General features: G+C 35.4%; 1 protein-coding gene across 5 annotated transcripts in view; it reads right to left on the bottom strand.

Annotated features, from left to right (window-relative positions):
* LOC100471557 (cadherin-12) overlaps positions 1-16380 on the bottom strand; it is a 1012668-nt gene that overhangs the window by 102237 nt on the left and 894051 nt on the right. For 4 of the 5 annotated variants that reach the window (XM_034657064.1, XM_034657066.1, XM_034657065.1 and 1 more), the window contains one exon: positions 649-768. The exons of the other annotated variant lie outside the window; for it this stretch is intronic. In XM_034657064.1, the coding sequence (XP_034512955.1) occupies positions 649-768 (120 nt within the window). The remainder of the gene's footprint in view (positions 1-648; positions 769-16380) is intronic. 5 annotated transcript variants of the gene reach the window in all.

Raw genomic sequence — 16380 nt, 5'->3', positions numbered from 1 at the left:
AAAATCTTTTATATGCATACTATCCTGCCCTTTCTATATCTTCCAAAATTCTTATATATTTGGCTCCGAAAACTGCCATTCTAATGTTTTGACTGAAAAATTAGACTAGCTTCAAAAGCAGAGACCAGGAGAATCAGTGATTTGGGTGTTTCAAGTCTGTCAACGCTCTTCTCCCCTCTGGTAGAAGCATAAGTCTCTATTAATCCAAATCCAAATCAATTATCCATAACTCTTGATAAATACAGCAAAAGAGGCTCCATGATCTTACCACGTGTTGATAAGGCCCCGAACTGCATATAATTGAAACCAAACAAGAAAATCTGGAAAGAAAATCTATTTTATCCAGAAGAATCAAAAAGAAAAATATGCCCAGGCTTTTGAAAATTTAAAGTAAATCATACAGGGAAGCCCTAACTTGGGACTGGGACTTGACACATATATGTGCAATGGCTTACATTTACACAGGGTTCAATCCAGAGGCAGTGGTTCTGCAGCCATAAGGTAAGATCCTATCTTCCTTTGCTTAATGTACAGCACACTGAATCTTTACTGCATTTTTAGAATAGGTCACTTCCCATGCCAAGATTTAATTAAAGTTTAAATATTTGAAAGGGGTGGTGATAATGTTGTCTCTAATAAAAAATTTACCTGTCTTGGGATCAATAGAGAAATAAGGTTGTCCCTGAAGAATGCTATAAACGACTCTGGCACTGTTTCCATAGGTCGGGTCATCCGCGTCTGTGGCCTTGACCTGGAGCACATATGCACCTGGAAAATAAGACAGTATGACTCTAGCATCTTTGTTTTACAGAGCTCAAGATCATGTTTTTTATCTGTTGGACTCCATTTTTTTTTGAATTTGGCATTACTCAATGATCCTGTGAATATATCATGCTACTGAGAATGATGTAACTATTATAACCAAACTGTTGGGCAACAATATAGCTGTTAGTGCAAATGATACATATTTTAAAAATCTATTTTAAAAGCTATGTTCATTTCCAGTAGCTAAATGATTGAACTGAAAGTCATCATGATAGCTTTATTGATTTATACACCAAAGGAAACATGGCACTGCTTACATTAGCTCATCAGCTTACTATAGATGCTTTAATTTCATGATTAGGTTATCAATAGAAAAGCTAATAGGTTTGAAGGCTTACTGAACTTTAGAGGCTGTAAGTAACTTGCATTGCTATTTAAAAATCAACAACTACATACTAGCATTAGGAAGACTTTAATTAAGACAGAATATTTGAGAAATTGAGGAACCAAAAATAATTGCAATTACAGCAACAAGAGCACCTCTAGGCCTCAAGACTGAATTAACCTAAGGATTTAGTGACATAGGAAAACATTTAAGATAATCCAAATTCTCTGTATCTTTTCTCATGTTTTGATTATAAGAAGTTCCTTTAACTTCTTGTTAAAAAAGACAAAAAGGAACTTCTTGTCTTATAGATTCATGGTAATAGTTAAGTCTTTCTTTAAGAACTTTTTGACTCTACCTTCATGTCCTGGTCAGCATTACTACACAGAGTTGAGAACAAAGCAAAATCAAAATTATCAGGTTCGAGATAAATAAAATCGACATGTTGCTAATGGTGAGAAGGAAATTTCTACTGAGCACAAAGGGAGTGATAGGTACACCCAAAGTTATACAATGGACATAACGCTCCTATTCTTGGAGGCATTCAAAGTAACTGCCCAATTTTGGGAACAAAGAATTTCTCCTTTCCAATCAGTTATTCATTCAGGCTTTTCCCTTCAGGCAGTACAAAACTAGAACAAGCTAATCTTAAAGGTCTACTGGCAAGCTAAGAGAATGAAACAGCTCTTCCCCTCTACCCTTTTGTCTGTTTGTTAGGAAGTCAAAAAAAATTTTTAAATGATAACTTTCAGTAGACATTCAATACCAAATGCTTTATCTGAAGAATGCTTTTGGTGAGTTCTAGCTACATTAAGAGATGAATGATAGGTTTTTATTTCAACAGTCTTTCCCAGGAAAGGAAACTTCTAGAAGGAAAGTAGGCAAAAATTTCTGAGATGTCAAGGGTGATAACATTCCGTATTATCCACCATCACCATCACGATCATCATGATCAATATTTGCAACATCATTAATAGTTATTTGACAAATAGGCATTAAGGATCTATATTATATATTCATCAAAACTATGTTCTCCTTTTCTAAATCCTCCTCTTTCTTCCTTTCTGTCACACAGTGATTTTTCTGGTATGACCTGGATCATTACTATCACTGCATTGCACATGTGCTATATAGGCAAAGTCTGCAATTCCTCAATCCTAGGCATAAACATTGTAGAAAAAATCTGTGTGTTGTTCTTCTCTAAGGATATATTTGAAGAAAAAGGTATTGTATCTGCTAAGAAATTTTTAGTGAGAAATTTAATAAATGTTAACCTAATTCACACCATATCCTCAATAAGAAAGACAAAGATGAATGAGATAGGGAATATTTCTTAATTTACTTCTTTAAATATTTGAGTTTAAATTTTAAAAAATGATTAACATAAAGCATTTAAAACTACTTTTGGAGAAAACTATTTTTCTGTATATTTAGTTAAGGTTCATATTAATATTAAAAACAAAAGTGTAAAAGGGAAGATACTATATTATGCATCTTTGTCTTTCTTATTGAGCATATGGTTATAGCAACATTATCTACAATAGCCAAATTATGAAAACAACCCGAAAGTCCATCAACTGATGAATGGATAAAGAAGATCTCTCTCTCTCTCTCTCTTTCTCTCTCACACACACACAGATACACACACAGAGGAATATTACTCATCCATAAAAAAGAATGGAATCTTACCATTTGCAAAGACATGGGTGGAGCTAGCAGGTATTACGCTAAGCAAAATAAGTCAGAGAAAGACAAACACCACATGATTTCATGCATATGTGGAAATTTTTTAAAGATTTTATTTATTTATTTGAGAGAGAGAGGGCACATAAGCAGGGGAAGAGGGCGAAGCAAACTTCTCTGCTGAGCAGGGAGCCCGATGCAGGGCTCCATCCAAAGACCCTGTGATCATGACTTGAGCTAAAGGCAGATGCTCAATCAACTGAGCCACCCAGGAGACCCATATATATGGAATTTAAGAAATAAATGAGCATAGGGAAAAAAGAGAGAGGCAAATCAAGAAACAGACTCTTAACTATAGAGAACAAACTGATGGTTACCAGAGGGACGGTGGGTGGGGTGATGCATTAAATAGGTGACGGGTATTAAGGAGTGCACTTGTGACAAGCACTGGGTGTTGTATGGAAGTGTTGAATCACTAGATTATATATCTGAAACTAATATTACACTGTATGCTAACTAACAGTAATTTAAATAAAAACTTAAAAAAATGAGTGCCCACTCAGTTGCACATAAATTACCTTCAGTTTAGTGAAGAGGTTATTCACTAAGAACCATATGTTATTTGACAGCTCTTAGAACTGTCCCTATAGGTGTTTGCGAGGACACAATTAAACGTCATCATATCAGCTTGTTTTGTGGGATGCTCCATGACATTTTACAAATGAATGCAAAGGACAGAGATTCCCTTCACTGGGAAGACTCATTTAATCATCTGGAGCATGTAAGTCTCCAAATACTACCTTCTGCAGTGCATGGATAGCACAGCAGTGCCTGACCCTATTAAACACTAAGAACCCAAGGGGTAGGAGCAGGATGTTACACCTGGGAACATGTTTAATGTGCAACAAGGAAAGAGTATAGTCAACGATTGCCACAGAAACTGGAGTAGCCTCCTTGTACATAGCAGTCATCTTGGGATTTATTCTCTTATCACCCAAATTCAGGGTGACAATGTGATCACTCCAAATGTTGAAGTGCAGAGAGAATGTAACTCACAGAGAAACCATTTCTTTATACCCAGCTGGAGAGAGAGTGTACAATATGCAATTGAGAATACTGAACTGCTTAAATTTTCCATGTAACACTGCTCTGATCATTAGTAAATTAATTCATGTAATTTTTAATAATATAGCTATTACTAAAAAAAAGTTGTTTTATAGTAGTAGTTAAATTCTAAATTTTAAGCACTCTCTACATATGTATAAGATATAAGTTAATATCATGTACACACACACACACATTTTTAGAAGATCAAGGGACAGAAAAAGTGAACACTGAGAGTTATAGAAATATCACCTAGAAAGAACAGTCTTTAAGAGAAGTTCATTTGTTATATAAACTGCAACTAAATAAGGATTTCTCTAAAATACCTAAATATTGAAAATTAATATGAGAACCAATTTGGGTATAATGTTTAATGTGCATGTGTGTATATGTCAAAATATATTTGAAAAATTAGTTGCATTTTGTAAATTCACAGGTGATTTTCCTGTGTAATATGATATGATTTCAGTTTTATTATATCCTTTAGTGTCAACAAGAATGAGCACATATAAAATGGTAGAGGGGTGGGAGTAGAATTGAGCCCTAACTCACAATTTCTGCCCAAGTAGACATTAACTTGCTGATTGATTCATTTCTTCTTTCAATCAATAAATGTTCAGTGGTACAAACCATATACCAGGTACTGTTCTCAACCATAAAAAGCAATGTGTTGCATAACTATTTATTCTGGCAAATGCCACCTCTAGCATGACAGTTCTATATTCTACACATTTTTTACATTTGGGGTGTTAGAAAAACTTGCTAGAAATATGTTGAAAGTATAAGTGGTTCAGTTGGTTAAGTGGCTGACTACTGATTTTGGGTCAGGTCATGATCTCAGGGTCCTGGGATAGAGCCCTGCTCCAGGCTCAGCAGGGAGTCTGCTTGAGATTCTCTCTCTTCCTCTTCCTCTGCCCCTCCTCCTGCTCACACCCTCCCTCTCTCTGTCTCTCTGTAAAATAAATACTCTTAAAAAAAAGAAAATATAAGTGAATTAGATCTAATTTATAGCTTCTATGAAGTCTTTTTTTTAATTTCTTAGATGTATAAAAATATTCCACTCATTCAATATGTTCTTTGCTTTTCTGTTGCTGCTGTTGGCTTTTTTGTCTGTTTTGTTTTGTTTTTTTGTGGGTTTTTTTGGTTCTTTTGTTGTTGTTGTTGTTCTTTGCTTTTTATCACCCCTGCAACTGTCTCAACTGATCTGGACCTTAACTTTCATAGTTGCAAGGCTGAAAAGCATCCTAATTCTTTCCTCCTCCAGCTCCTTTCACACAGAAGCATCAGAGTCACTGTCCCATAACACAATGTTGATCATATTATTCCCCTTTCTTTAAAAAAATAAGTTAATTTTTTTTAAATCGCTAATGGGTTTCTATTCCTCTTGAAAGGAAAATCACCTAAACTCATTGGCATGACAGGAATGGTTTCAAAATCTCTGCAGATTAAGTTTCTGATGGTGCTGCCAGAGACCCCACGCGGAGCCTGTACACACTTAGTTACTGTGCAGCTGAGGCTTTCCCGCCTCTGCATTCTTGCCCAAGTGATCCTGCTACCTGGAGCATTTGCACCTCCACCATCTGGAGAAATCCTGTACACCCTTGATGTCCCAGCTCCACGGTTGCTTCTGTCAACGCTTGCTTTTCTACTCCCAAGCAGACATAATTTGCCCACTCCTCTGTATTCCCAACAGTCTTAATACATTTTTATTTTTTGAAACTCAGTTCATTATGTGTTTTTTCTCACGGACGACAAAATCTACATCATCAGCCATTCCATAGTCATTCTTTTTACATCCAGTCCGTCATGACATAAGTCCCAAATATTTATTAGTTGGATACTTACAGGACTCATATGTATGCATAAAAGACACAAATACTACATATACCATACTTTAAATGGAGACCTGGCAGTTAGTTATGGCCTTGAGAGTACTTTTTGACACTACATTGTGAGTTTAACTTGAAATTCTAAAGTACATCACAGTTATCACTTAAGAAAGCAAAACCAAAATGAGTGACATGACATAAAAAAAAATCACATAAGCAAGATTTAGTCACAATATGAAATGCACACCCAAGGGGAGTTAATACAAGTTTTTTTACTGAATAATTTTAACTCTTCTCAAGACCAAAGCATAAATAGGAAAAGAGAGACAAATCATATCAAGAGAGACATATAACTTGCTTTCAGCTTTTGCCTTATGTATACATTGCATTATAACTAAGAAATAATGCAATTCCAGTTAGAAAGGTATAGAATGATAAACACACGGACATTTCTTTCCAAATAAGACTGAAAAACATTTTATTACATAAAAAAGACATCAAGCAGCAGAGAAATGTAAAGCAGAAAGGTTTTCAGAGAATCAAGTTAGAGACTGGATGTGTGTATGTGCACTCGCACGCACGTGCACACACACGTGAAAAGATCCTACCAAGGAATAGGCTACTACTACACATTGAAACATGAGGTCTGCTAAAGCTAGATTTAATTATAAAGTAGAATTAAGCATGGATGCACAGCAGGTGAGTTTAGTCTTTAAAGTAACTAGGTCTTTAATCAATTTTGCATTAGACCTCACTGCACTACTCATGAACACTTGGCTCTTACCTTCCTTCTATGGATTCTCTTCCTATATTTGCCCTTCAAAGTCGTAAATGGCTCCTCTATCCTCTTTATCTCAACAATGGCTGCATATAAAGCTTTTACAGGGATTACTGAGAACATGAATTCCTGGCCCTCCATCAGAAAGTCTAACTTAAATGTTTTTGGGTATGCCAGGTACCAGAAAGTTTTAAAATCTTTGTAGATGAGTCTGATAAGCCAAGTCCTACATAGCTTCGCCACTTAGGAAAGAATGCATTGCTCGCCATTGTGTTTAATGGTTTTTCATTCTGGAGCCTTAAACCCTATGTTTTCTATCCTAGGTTGACTTCTAGCCAACTGTGTGACATTCTCTAATTACTTAACCTCTCTGTTTTAGTTTCTTCAAAAATAGCAAGCATCTTCTTGCAGGATTAATGAGTTAATATTGATAAAGAAATTATAATAAGTTTTCCACATAGTATGTGCTATTTAAGTGTATGACCAAAAAATGCAGACATACTTAATTTCTGTTCTCCTGCCCCACAAGTAGGGTGACAAGACCCAAATATGTAATACTAGTCCAATTCCTGTCCTCAAGTCCCCCTTCCTTATATTCATATACTGATCTGGACTTTATCTCCTAAATGGGAAAGAAATATAATTTTGTAAAATGTGTTTAAAGTACATTAACATACAAACAAGTAGACTATGACAATGTTGTCCCACTTTGTTAGAGACCCAAGGAAGAAAAGTTTGTATACTTGTTAAATCTGTCAGAAATAATCAGAACTTTTAAAGATTGGTAAAGATATATGTCATAAAAATTCCCCAGAGTGAATTGTATGCCTTCTTGAACTGTACTTCTAGGATAAGAGCAGACAATTTGGTTTTATACTGCCCTCAACTCTGACTCTGCTCAGCCTGGCCACAGGCCATCCCTTGGCACACCCAGTGCTTTGACATCCACTTAGGATTTGGTATTCAGTCCAAGGATCCAAAAGCACTCTAAGGTTATAAAACTTTTGTTCTAGATTTGTACTAAATATTTTAGACTATACATATTTACACCTTGTGATTCAAATGTACTTTGATGGATAAGTGAATCCATTTTTATGAGCACTTTATCTCTCCATTGTGTGCCAAGAACTCTATACCACACACACCAGTAAAAATGCTGATGACTGCTCCCAGTGACACACTAAACTCCAATTACCAGTGATGATAAATGTTGTCTCCTTTGTGCCCAATGTAATTGGAAACTATTTTCATGGATGCTCTCAGGAAATTCCATAGAAAACATGATGAAATACATGAGTTTGGAATTCATTCATTCAGTGGCTCTCAGTTATAATTCTCTAAGGTTTATATTTTTCCTGTGTCATATTCTTAAGGATAAAAAATTGCTTTTGATTAAATGCAGTTAGCCAAGATGTTAAGGACCATTAATGTAATCAGTTATTTAACACACATGCTACACTCTTAAAATTATTTGTTGTTATTTTATCGGATGAGTCTGCCATGTTAAGGGTAAAAAAAGATCTCTATCTACCCACCTACAGATCTTCCTCAACCTACAATGAGATTACACCCTGATAAACACGTCCTAGGTTGAACACATCGTAAGTTGAAAATACATTTAATACCCCTGACCTACTGAACATCATAATTTAGCCCAGACTAACCTAAACACACTCAGAACACTTATATTAGCGTACAGTTAGGTGAAGTCATCCAACATGAAGTCTATCTAGAGATTATCTGTATTTATCTACTCATCCATCTACCCATCCATCTCTATCTATATATCTACCGATCAATTAATTTATCTGCATTTATCTTCCTGTCCATTTACCTATCTAGCTTTAGTAAAAGAAAGAAATACAAATTGTGTATGTATGTGTGTAGGTACATGTGTGTGTGTAAACCAGAAGTACGGGATCCTAGAACTAGCTCCTTAATTAAACAGATACATGATTGTTTTGCAAGTTATTTCAATTCTGTAAGAATAATATTGTAATTTTAGTGGACAGTATGGCAATCCACTCCCCCAATGAATCTTAAAGCTGTCTGTATAGGTTTCATATATCACTATCTCCCTCATACTTCCATGTATATTAAAAGAAGCCTAACTCTCATGAAGGCAGTTGGCTCAAGTTTAAACTGACAAATACAAGCTTTTTTTTTTTTTTTTTTTCTGGCTAATGATGAATGTTTAAGAAGTGTAAAGGTAACCCATGTCAAGCCTGTAATTCCAGAGACGTTTGTTGAGAACCTCTGGGAAATGCTCTCTTTCTCTTTCTCCCTGGAAGCTGGTGTGCAAATGTCTGAACTACTACTGCCATTTCAACACCTTGGGGGAAACGTGACTAGACACAGTCATACACAGGAGGCCACAAACTTGAGAATCCCAGGAAAGAAAATGAGGAGTCTTGATCAAACCTGGCTGAAGCTCAACCTCCAAGCATTTTGATGATTTGAGACCATAAACCCCTTATTGTGTAAGATTTTATACTCTGAGTTGGGTTGGGATTTTTATTACTTCCAAATTAACAAAATTTGGCAAGCCACTTAAACACTCTAAGCCTGTTATTTCAAATTGAAACTAGGAGTATAAATACTTGGGATCACATGGAACTCATTTATGCATTAACTCATGAGATAATGCTTGTAAATTGCTTAGTATAATAACTGGCACATAAGGAGCCCACCTCAAAGTGGTTGTTAAAATTCTTCAGCTTTATAATGAAGGTGTAATATTTTATTGTTTCCTTCCAATTCTAATAATTGGTTGTGCAAATTGAGACAAAATCCAATCTTAATGCTTTTCAAAAAGTCTTTCCCATGACTGTAGATTAATCTTTCGGTTATAGGATTTTGAACATAACACTGCTCTGTCCAGATCCTTCAATGGTGTGCCATGAATTACTACTTGCCATCTGAAATCCTTCAAGACTGTTCAAAGTCTGAAATCCATCTGTGTTTTCATTCTAAAATTTAACTCCTCAGCTTCTCCAAACTTCCTCTTTGGGAAGTTTGTTTTACCTACTGTCCAACAAAAATCAGAGCTCTGCTAATTAATTTGGGGGTAACAAGTCTGAGCCTCTCATCTGAGAATTAAAAACATATATCTGAATTTCATAAAGGATTCACAGAATATAAATTAAGTTATTATACATATATCACCTCCTTCTGGCTTCTTCCACTATTGTGTGTGCCCAAGCCACTTCTCATTCCAGTCTACTTCTGGGAACACTGCAGACAAACTTGCTCAGTGTTACACTCGCACAGAATACTTCCACAGCTTCTTCCCTTAACTGAAATCTTCCTTTCCCCTGAGCCTAGTCCCCCCTTGTAGTGCATTTCAGACTCACAACTCTATTCCTTCAGCTTTCCAGTACTGCTTCTGAGGTACTGGTCTTTCCCACCAAGACTGCAAGGTGCCCCTCAGGTTCACCTGTTTTGTCTCGAGGCATGTAAGAGGTTGATGCAAATCTCTCCCTCCAGGTTGCCTCCAACTGTGGCTGGTTCCCTCAATATTAATGATTCTTGGCTCTGTCCTTTCTACTGTGATCACCATTTCTTAATCTTCTCTTCAGACTCCCTTTCCACTCCCTAGCCTTCACGTGTTCATGCACCTCAGTTTTTCTCTCACTCTGCATGCTTCACATGACACTTTCATTCCTTATTAGCCTCTAGGTACCAGCGACGGGACCATCATTTATATTGGCCAGTGTCTGACATAACAAAATTGCAAGTTAACTAGATTATAACCAATTTCTTGGTTACATTCTAAATTTTTTAATCACTTATTGTTTATACCCAGAGCAGTCTCTGTCACTGACTAAGCATTGCTAAAATATGTTTGTCCTCTCCATTCTGCCATCCTACTTTTCTTCAAAAGTTTACTGTTTCCCACTTGCATTACAGTGTTATAATATTTAATACTCTCCCTGTTGCCTGCCAAAACAATCTACCATCTATCCGATGTATTTAAGCCACATTGTATTTTCCAAATTGCAAATTTGATTTTGTCCTCAGCACTACCTCTCATGTTCTTTGGGAATCTGCTTCTACCTACATTCCCAGGGTCATCTCTTAACACACCCTGTGTCTACTTTTTGCAGCATCAATACAATGTTACTTTCCTACAACATAGTGCTACTTTGTATCCCGCTCTTTACAGGTTTGCATGGATGTCAAAAATGTCCTTTTTCACCCAGGAAAATAGCAGCTCCAATTAAGTACTGGCCTCACTATCTCCTCTTTCAGAAGCTCATTTCCATATGTTCACAGAGTATCTAGTTACACATCTCTGCTGTTTCCACCAGGCAGCAAGCATGACATACAGAATAAAGACTTTTTACAGTTCTTTCTGGAATCCCAGTACCTACTATGGAGCTTGGTACATAATAGATACTTAATACATGTCTCTTGAATGAGAAAATTTAAAAAAAATGAGTTGGGTCTAGAAAATGTTTTTGATTAGCTGATGTTAGAAGTTAACAATGAAACCTTTATAATATCTCTTGACGGAGGCAAAAGTTTCGGTGTCCCCTCCTGTCAACAATTATGACAGTGATGTTGCTTTACTGTCTGTTACAGAAATCAAAGGAGCAGCTTCAAATCAAAAGTGTCTTGAGAACTCTTAAAATCAGTGCCAAAAGAATACAAGAAATCAATTACTAGCACTTTGGTCATCCTGACATATCGAACCCTGCTAAGTCTACACAAGAGTGTATAATTCTACTGTTTCAAGGAAAAAATACACTTTTGTAAAAGCAAGAACTATACCGAGGTCACATCTATAAAAAATTATTATTGTGATAGATAGCAGTTCACATTGCCTGGAATCAAGTGAGCTTGATTATTGATTATTTCACAAACTCAAAGACATTATGAACACATGACATGGCACTATTTGCAAAAATGCTCATGAATCCACATGTACAGTGACAGTGTGTATAGCTATGAAGTAACAATAATTATAGCTGTTATTGTTTAATAATCTTAGCTAATAGAGAAAGTATGTTATTAGTGTGTAAATTACTGTGGTTTTATTGTAAGGTTTTGTTCCTTTTATGTTGCTGTGGTTGAATACTACAATGATTTAAGCTGAGGTTTGGTTTTAGTAATTGCTACAAAAATAGAAGACTCAGAAACCTACTTGCTTTGCTAGGTTCATTGTAACCCATTTTGTCAGGGCAGGATGCACTGTAGCTAAACAAAACTGAAACTTCATTAGATTTCATATGCTTTCTTTTTTTAAAATTTAAATTCAATTAATTAACATATAATGTATTATTAGCTTTAGAGGTAGACGTCAGTGATTCATCAGTTTTATATAATACCAGTGCTCATTACCTCACATGCCCTCCTTAATGTCCATCATCCAGTTACCCTATCCCCCACCCCTCACCTCTCCAGCAACCCTCAGTTTGTTTCCTATGATTAAGAGTCTCTTATGGTTTGTCTCCCTCTGTGATTTCATCTTGTTTTATTTTTTTCCTCTCTTCCCCATGATACTCTGTTTTGTTTCTTAAATTCCACATATGAGTGAGATCATATAATTGTTTTTCTTTGATTATTTCACTTAGCATAATTCCCTCTAGTTCCATCCACATTGTTGCAAGTGGAAAGATTTCATTTTTGATGGCTGAGTAGTATTCCATTGTATATACGTACCACATCTTCTTTATCCATTCATCTGCCAATGGACATCTGAACTCTTTCCATGGTTTGGCTATTGGTGGACGTTGCTGCTATATACATTGGGGTCCAGGTGCCCTTTCAGATCATTACGTTTGTATCTTTGGGGTAAGATTTCATATGCTTTCTAATAGAAATTTTCCCAATTGATGCACAAATGACAATGGTTAAGCCAACTGATCCTATCCCTTTTTCTTTATGAAATGGGAGGTTTGGAATAGATGTGTTTAGATTCCACCATACAAACACATATTGTGATTTTGGGCAGAGGAACCTAATTAAATCAATTGTTGATCAACTTAAACTTTAATGAAGTTATCAACGTTGTTCATTTTATGTAAGTTTTCTATGAAATTTTCATTTCATATGATTCTCTCTTGAGAATGAAACCTAAGATTTAAATTTTAAGGAGTTCTAGTTATCTTTCTCATGGTGATGTACAGTTTCTTTTATAAAATCTTTAAAAGTTGGACATGAATCTTAAAACTCATTGCAAAAGAAAAATAGCATGTATATCACCATTACTTTGTAGAATAGCAATCTGTTTATTAACCACTCTGAACTTTTCACAGTAACACATAAAAATAAAGACAGAAACTATTATACCACTAAACTATAATATTAATGCATACTATATGGGACACTGAACTTACCTACACAATATATGCCAATAAGTTGGAGGCATTCCTGTTACTTAAAGCAATGAAACTATAGATGCTACTTGAAAATACAAGTTTGATGACAAAAATAGAATTAATTATGCCATTATTTCTCAATGCAAGCTATCTCTCTTGTTTTTTAATTCCATTATTTATCATGAAGCTTCTCCCATTACACTAAAATGATTCCTTTTCAATATTTTGGTGACTATATCGTTATATGAAATTTCTCGTATATAGTATTTTTTAAAGAGCTTTCAAGTTGTAAGCCAGCCATAAAATAGAGTGCAGATTAAAAGATAAAAAGGGATTAAAAGCCTAAGAGGGAGTAAGTTATAGCTAGATGGGGTTATCCATGAATTTATTTTATGACCCAGCTGAGGAGGCAGAAAAGAGACCAAGTGAAAACTGGGCAGACAGATGCTGTCTGGAGCACAAGAGTATTCAGAATAATGAAGTCACAAATTCGATTTATATTTGATTTAAAAGGTAGATTGGAAACTTGGCAAAGGGCAATTTGGGGGCATAATTACAAATTATGGGCTAGTGGCATTCAAAAAGAAGGTATGAGAAGATAACTTTCAGGAAAGAATTTGATGTCCTTGCATGTAAAGATCCAGCAGCTGGTCAGAAGTCCACCTGGGAAACCAGTCCTTAATGCATGCTGGGGCTGAGATTCAGTTCTAAGTTCTCCTCTTAGGTCCTTTAGAGCACCAAACCTGAGGCCACATTCAGCAGAAAGTTCCATGCTTTTAAGGGTTTGGATAGCAGTTTAGTCCCTTCCTTAACTCTAACTCATGAGTACTTGTGACTCAAGAAAAGTCATAGTTACTGCTGCTATGGTTTCCTTTTATTACCTCGTCTATAGATTCTCATGGCTCCTTCCTCTGGAGTGAGGAGCAGAAGTATGGATTCCTTCCTGTCTGTGACTTTAGGGCACTAACCTACGTCTTGCCTGTTGATGGGGATCATTTTCACACGAGGGTATTTTGCACATATTGTTTTTTAAGTTTTGAGGGTCTCAGTGAACCCCCCATCTCTTAGGATATTCCATCTCAAGAAGAAAGCTTCAGTGTCTCAAGGACTCCATCTCCTAGTTTTGAAAGGTGAGATTTTGCACTAAGGTGCAGACTTAAGCCTTCCATAATTTCCAGAATACAGAAGCACAGGAACCCCAACCCACTTATCTAGTGACTGGCTCTAAAGATACACATTTAATACTAGGGGACCTCCTCAGATACCCTCTGGGAAGAAAAAAGTTCCACAGATTTTCATTTACAGGGCATCAATTAAGTGACTGTGGTTGTGACAGATAACAGTATTCTATGCACTGAGAATGTAAGAATAAAAAAGAAGCCAAAACCAAAAGAAAACTGCCCTTAAGAATAAATATTCAAAGAATACTCATGTTTATTTTATGATTTCTTTTGTGGAAATCAGAAAATTAGTCTCGTCTGCAGATCCCTCTTCTTTCCTAAAAAAAAAGGTGGTAATATGCTAATTAATATATAGGAATCTACCGCACTATGTCAAATGTTGCAAAGAACATTTTATGTACATTATTTCACTTAATGCTTGAAACCATCCTACCTTCTATAATTAGCTCCATTTTTACAAATGCTAAATTACATTTAGTAAACTGTGGAGCTGTGAAAACTAAGGCTGTTGACAACAAAGCCTGAGCCTGTAGTCACTACCTTGGACCACCCCCAGGAAACATGGGAACTCTTTGTAAAGTAACTAAGCTCTTCGATTTTGTCTGGCAATACTTAGTGCAAAAATTTTACTTGTAATTTTTTAATATGGAAATGAACTTTTAAAAATATAGTGCCTCTTTTAATGTTTGTACCTTTGTAAGATATTTTGAATCAGGAAGTGTGATGCCTCCAACTTTGTTCTTCTTTCTCAAGATTATCTGGCTATTCTGAGTATTTTGTGGTTTCATATGAATTTTAGGATTTTTTTCCAGTTCTATAAAAAATGCCGTTGGGATTTTGATGGGGATAATATTGACTCTCAGACCACTTTGAGTAGTACGGATATCTTAACAATTTTCAGTCTTCCAATCCAGAAACACAAGATGTCTTTCCACTTTTGTGTGTCTTTAATTTCTTTCATCAATGTTTTATAGCTTTCAATGTATAAGTCTTTCATCTCTTTTGCTAAGTTTATTACTAAATACTTTATTCTTTTTCATGTTATTTCACTTGGGATTGTTTTCATATATTTTTGGATAGTTTGCTGTTGTTGACAGAAATGAAACTGATTTTTGGACATTGATTTTGTATCCTGTAATTTTACTGTACTTATTAATTCTAACAGTTTCTGTGTGGCATCTTATTTACAGCTTAAGCAATTAATATTAATACCAATCAATATTAATATCACTTAAATAATATTTACGTTTTCATAATTAGAGGTATGGTGTAACTGATGAAACCAAGGATTTTTTAATATCTGTATATTATTCACATATATAGATTTCATTAGGAATCTAGCTAGCTAGCTAGCTACCCATCTTTGATTCAACAACTATCTTAGCATCTCTAAGCTCTGTTTCCTCATCAGCAAAATAGTAATAACAGTACAAATCTCCAGAAGATGTTATCATCAGTTCAAAATGAAAATGTAAGGAATTGAAAGGCTATGATACTTTTCAGGGCTCATATATCAAATAACAACACTGTGGCAAGTTTCCAGATCTGATTGGCTTTGAACCCATATTCAAATCACAGACATGACCTACCATTTCTAAGCATCATGTAATTTAACAGCCCCACCTATATGTAACAGTATTCATAGAACCTTCTAACACCTATACGTGTAAGAATTTTAAGCGTTCTTTCCTATCCAATGCCTCCTACCCCTAACCATGGCAGCTGCCTTCTCTATAGCCCTGGCTCCTTTAAGTAAAGCAATGGCAACTACAAATATTAACAGTTTACACAAAGGGTGATGACTTTAGATTAGTGTTTTAAAGTTATTTAACTAGATAAGATAAACATTTTACATTTAATTTAGAATGCACTTTAACAGATTCAGTAAAATATAAGTTCCCTCTATGCAGACATTTTGTTTATTTTGTTCACAGTGGTGTGCATTTTTTGTGCTTACAACAGTGCCTAGCAATACAGTGATCAACGAATATTTGCTGAAAATTATATATATTATACACATACACATATTAAATTATAAAATAAAAAATCAATTACAGGATGCCATTCCAAATCCTCTAAAACCAATTATTTGGAAGTTATTGGTTAGCTACATTTTTCACAAGTACTACATGATGATTCTCATACTGAAGACATTTTGAGAACATTAGAAAACTTGCACTCCTCGGTAAGGTAGAATGTTACCAGCCTCCTTCCAGAGGCACACAATGTTGCTAAGGACTAACTCTCTCGCCCTCTTTAACACCTCTTCTCAGGGGACTTAGAGATGCTTTTGTAACATAATACCTAGATTTCCATGCAGACTCTTTTTTTT

Source organism: Ailuropoda melanoleuca, chromosome 3 (assembly GCF_002007445.2).
Source record: "Ailuropoda melanoleuca isolate Jingjing chromosome 3, ASM200744v2, whole genome shotgun sequence".
Taxonomy (NCBI): domain Eukaryota; kingdom Metazoa; phylum Chordata; class Mammalia; order Carnivora; family Ursidae; genus Ailuropoda; species Ailuropoda melanoleuca.
Note: the sequence above shows the minus strand (reverse complement) of the source record. Positions and strands in the feature narration are given on the sequence as shown.